We start from the raw sequence: 4,570 nt of genomic DNA, 5'->3' as shown, positions 1-4,570 counted from the left end.
AACCAGGATATGATTTACATATAAATATACATATATATATATATATATATATATATATATATATATATATTTATTAGTGATGTCAAACAATTAATCACGATTAAACACATCCAAAATAAAAGTTTTTGTTTATATAATACATGTGTGTTTATCGTGTATATTTATTATGTATATATAAATACACACACATACAGCATACATTTTGAAAATATTTACATTTTGACATTTACACATTAGTATTTACATGTATATATTTATATTCATATAATTTATATCATATATAAATGTATTTAATATATAAACGTAACATATTCGTCTTAAATATATAGCCTACATGCATGTTAAACGTAACATATTTTTCTTAAATATATGCATGCATGTGTTTATTTATATATACATAATAAATATAAACAGTACACATACATATATTATGTAAAGAAAAACTTTTATTTTGGCTGCGATTAATCGTTTGACAGCACTAATATATATATATATATATATATATATAAAATCTCAAAATTCTGACTTTTCTTCTTGCAATCAGGAGTTTATATCCCGCAGTTCTGACATTTTCTTAAAATTACAAGAAAAAAGTCCAAATTGTAAGATTAAAAAAATTGCAATTACCTTTTTTTATTTTTTATTCTGTAGCAGAAACACGCTTACGTAATTATTTGTTCTGCAGGTGCATGATGATCAACAAAGACGGTTATTTATTTGTGTTCTTCACAACTGAATTGAGATGAATAATTCATCAAAGTATGTACGTATCAAGAAAGGATTGCAAATAAAGAATCGCTGAAGTGCTACTTCAGTCTTGGTTTTCCTCCATGTTAATAGTGTACAGATCAGAAGACAGGTGCATTTTTCTATTGCATTATTTTAATTAATTAAGATTTATACATTTATTTATTTATTTATTTTTTTATACTTTGTGTTATTGTAAATAACCATCAACAGCCCTGCTTACAAGTTAGCGTTTATCATTAAATGTGTCAGCTACATTTCCCCTCAGAGTGAGATGAAGCCGTGTAAAACTGACCTGGTGTTGAAGTTTGCCGCTGTGAGAGGAAACACAAACACACAGCGGGGTGTTAGGACAGAAGAGGTCAGTGATATATGAGCCGTATGTGTTTGATTGTTTGTTTCAGACCTGTGTTGTTCTGACAGGCGTCACCGGCGGAGCAGGACGAGGAGATGATTCTGTGAGAGACAACAACAAACAAATGCGTTCAGCACCAAACAAAGCATAGAAATCATCCTAATGCATCTCTGCTGCTCAGATTACCTGTCTTTGTGGGTTTTGTGTTACTGACAGCTGTTTCCTACAAGACAAAATATTAGTTTTTTTATTATATAATAAATAAAAAGAAAACAGATAGAATAGAAAAAGAATAGAGCAAGCTAGTGTTAGAGGCCTTTTTTTTGCTTTTGTTAACTGTATAATAAATAAAAAGAAAACAAACAGACAGAATGCAAAAAGATTAGAGAAGCTAGTGTTTGTTTTTTAAGACAACAAGCAGTTAGTAAATGAATAGAGTGCAGGTCTAAATGGGGAAAGTTTATTTTTTAAAGAATAGATTAGAATTAGAAATTTTAAAATACATTTTATATACATTTATAGTCAAGACCTTTAAAAACAAGTAACAAGTAAACTGAAAATGTAATAATATTAATAACTAAATAAAATTCTTCTTTATGCACCAAGAGCTTGTAACACTCCAAAGAGAAAGGAAACATTGAAAGCGCATCATATGACCCCTTTAAATGTTTTGAAGGCAATACGGTCTGTCAGATAGATAGATAGATAGATAGATAGATGCTAAGGACCTCAGAGTGGTTGCTAGGGTATTCTAGGTGGTTGCTAGGGTATTTGGAGTGGTTGCTATGACGGTTGCTAGGATAACTGGGGTGGTTGCTAGGGTATTGCTATGCGGTTGCTAGCGTACTTGGGGTGGTTGCTAGGTTGTAGCTATGTGGTTGCTAAGGTACCCGGGGTGGTTGCTAGGGTGTTGCTATGCGGTTGCTAGGGTACTTGGGGTGGTTGCTAAGGCAGTTGCTAGGGTTTAGCTATATGGTTGCTAAGGTACCTGGATCGGTTGCTAGGGTGTTGCTATGCAGTTGCTAGGGAACCTGGGGTGGTTGCTAGGGTGTTGCTATGCGGTTGCTAGGGTACCCAGGGCTGTTGCTGTGCGGTTGCTAGGGTACCAAGGGCGGTTGCTAAGGTGTTGCTATGCAGTTAGTAAATGAATAGAATGCAAGTCTAAAAGGGGAAAAAAAAAAAAATAATAGAATTACAATAGATTAGAATTAGAATTTTTAAAATACATTTTATATACATTTATAGTCAAGACCTTTAAAAACAATTAACAAGTAAACCGAAAATGTAATAATATTAATAATTAAACTGCTCTGAATCACACTGTGATGTTCTGGTTTATATACTACAAAGGTCTTTGTAAAAGTATGAGCTGACAGTTGAGCTTTATGAGCACAATTAGTAAGAGAAATACAATTTTTCACAATTTATTTCAAATAAATATTATAAAGCGGATAGTTCCGGTGCTTGATTCTGATTGGCTGAGCCGCGTTCGAAGTCTGTTGCTCGGCAACCACTTTGTAGCAACCACAACTGTTTCTGAGGAGCTACATTGTTTGGTGGAAGAATACTGTTTTTATTAATATCATTACACTTTATTTGCTCCGTTTTATTTTGTGAAACCTAACTACGTATATGGAATAACCATTTTATAAAAGCAATAAGCACTCCGCTTCGCGTCGTACCTAACAACCTTAGCTGTTATAAATTCACTGTAAACCACGGCTTCACGGGGCTTATTGCTTTAATAAATCAATGTAATGTTTATTAAATCAATCATGCTTATTTATTTTAATTAGTTAAGAGTGTTAAGATTTGAATTTTAATCAAGTTTAAGTATAATTTGTTTTCTACAGAAGTCACATTAGATACCTGTTTAGGAGGCGGTCCAGTGACGCAGGACGAACCCTGAGGACGAGCTTCTGAAACACAAAGATGATCAAAGAGATAAAACAGCTTTATAACACATTTGACGTCCATAATGTTCATTAAATAACAAATGTACAGTAGAGCAGGAATTGTAAAATAAGAGGGACTGATGATGATGCCAAAACAAACAAGAAAGCAGTTCCAGATTATAAACACATCTGTTCTTTAGAATAACAAACTGATGAATCATTAAACCCACAATAAAACCAGGAGAACAGGGTTGATTTAGATTTCATATTGACTTCATATTCAAACTATTATAATAATACCAATTCATAAAGGGATTTCTGTACATTTAACATGCTTCCTTTATGGAAACAGAACAAAACTGTGATATGTTAGTACCACTGAGATAATATTATTCGTTTTTGTTACGTTTTGTTATTATTAGGGTTGCAAAGGGTTGTACAATTTCTGGTAAATTTCCGGAAACTTTCCCAAAATCCCTGGAATATTCCAAAAAATCCTGGAAAGTTTCCAAAATTTACTGGAAATTGTCCACCTTTTTGCAACCCTAATATATATATATAAATTCTAATAACAAAATGTATCAAAAACTAATAATATTATCTCAGTGGCACTAAAATATCACAGTTTTGTTCTGTTTCCTGAACAGTTGTTTTGCCTTCAATTTTAGTTAAAGTTGTAGTAATTTTGTTGTATGTTTTTGTCATTTTTATTTTATTTATTTATTCATTTTTACATAGGTCTATATCGTTTTTATTTATTTTACTTAATAGTTTTAATCTATTTAGTTTTAGATATTTTAGTAGTTTAAGTTAAACTAAATCAAAATAAGAATTAAGTTAAAAGCTGCTTTGGCAAATAGCTGAAATAAAATAAGTTTAGGGTTTATATATATATATATATATATATATATATATAGTCTAGATTTAATACCATTGAGTGGTTTGTGGCTGATCTGGATTGATTTCAAACCGGAACAGACATCATCATCATCATCATTATCCTGCGTGTGAGAAAAGATAGGGTTAACTGAGGATACAAATAAGGGTTTTCTTTTTCTTGCAAACTGGCGTTTGGATATATTTAAGCGTTTACGCCATTCGCAGCCAGTTTTAGTTCCATCATTTGACGGAAATGGTGAATACAACAAAAAAGCAACTGTACCAGCAGCTTCAGAACATCATAGACGGCTTCATTGAGTCCGTGCTTGTGCATACTAAAGATCTTCTTGGTCTCATTAACACAACCTGAAAACAGGAGACAGTGCGGTGAGAAGACGTCGAGGCTGATTCTCATGATGAAGGGATCGGGTTCGAGTCTCACAGAGGAATGACGGTCTGCTGTCGGGGTCCTGATGCCAGCATTCAGTCATGAGCTTCACCATATCATCCAGACCCTCAGTCTGGCGGCGGTCTATCCACGTCAGGTCAGGTCTGTCCCCCTGAGGGATCCGGAAGCGCACCAGACTGGACACAGCGTCTGCGGGACAGACACGAGTGAGACACTGGTGCGGACGGGAACCAGAGAGCAGCTGAAGATGCTTACCGCTGTACGGCTCTCTCCCGGGGACCATGG

General features: G+C 33.9%; 1 protein-coding gene across 1 annotated transcript in view; it reads right to left on the bottom strand.

The window, feature by feature from the left end:
• The window catches only part of LOC107698141 (receptor-interacting serine/threonine-protein kinase 3-like), a 15,873-nt gene that overhangs the window by 1,136 nt on the left and 10,167 nt on the right, over positions 1-4,570 (bottom strand). The window contains exons 8-11 of the mRNA XM_016499076.1: positions 2,972-3,021; positions 1,289-1,325; positions 1,154-1,203; positions 1,043-1,061 (exon numbers count right to left, since the gene is read on the bottom strand). Of these exons, the coding sequence (XP_016354562.1) occupies positions 1,043-1,061; positions 1,154-1,203; positions 1,289-1,325; positions 2,972-3,021 (156 nt within the window). The remainder of the gene's footprint in view (positions 1-1,042; positions 1,062-1,153; positions 1,204-1,288; positions 1,326-2,971; positions 3,022-4,570) is intronic.

Source organism: Sinocyclocheilus anshuiensis, unplaced genomic scaffold (assembly GCF_001515605.1).
Source record: "Sinocyclocheilus anshuiensis isolate Anshui unplaced genomic scaffold, SAMN03320099.WGS_v1.1 scaffold2010, whole genome shotgun sequence".
Taxonomy (NCBI): domain Eukaryota; kingdom Metazoa; phylum Chordata; class Actinopteri; order Cypriniformes; family Cyprinidae; genus Sinocyclocheilus; species Sinocyclocheilus anshuiensis.
Note: the sequence above shows the minus strand (reverse complement) of the source record. Positions and strands in the feature narration are given on the sequence as shown.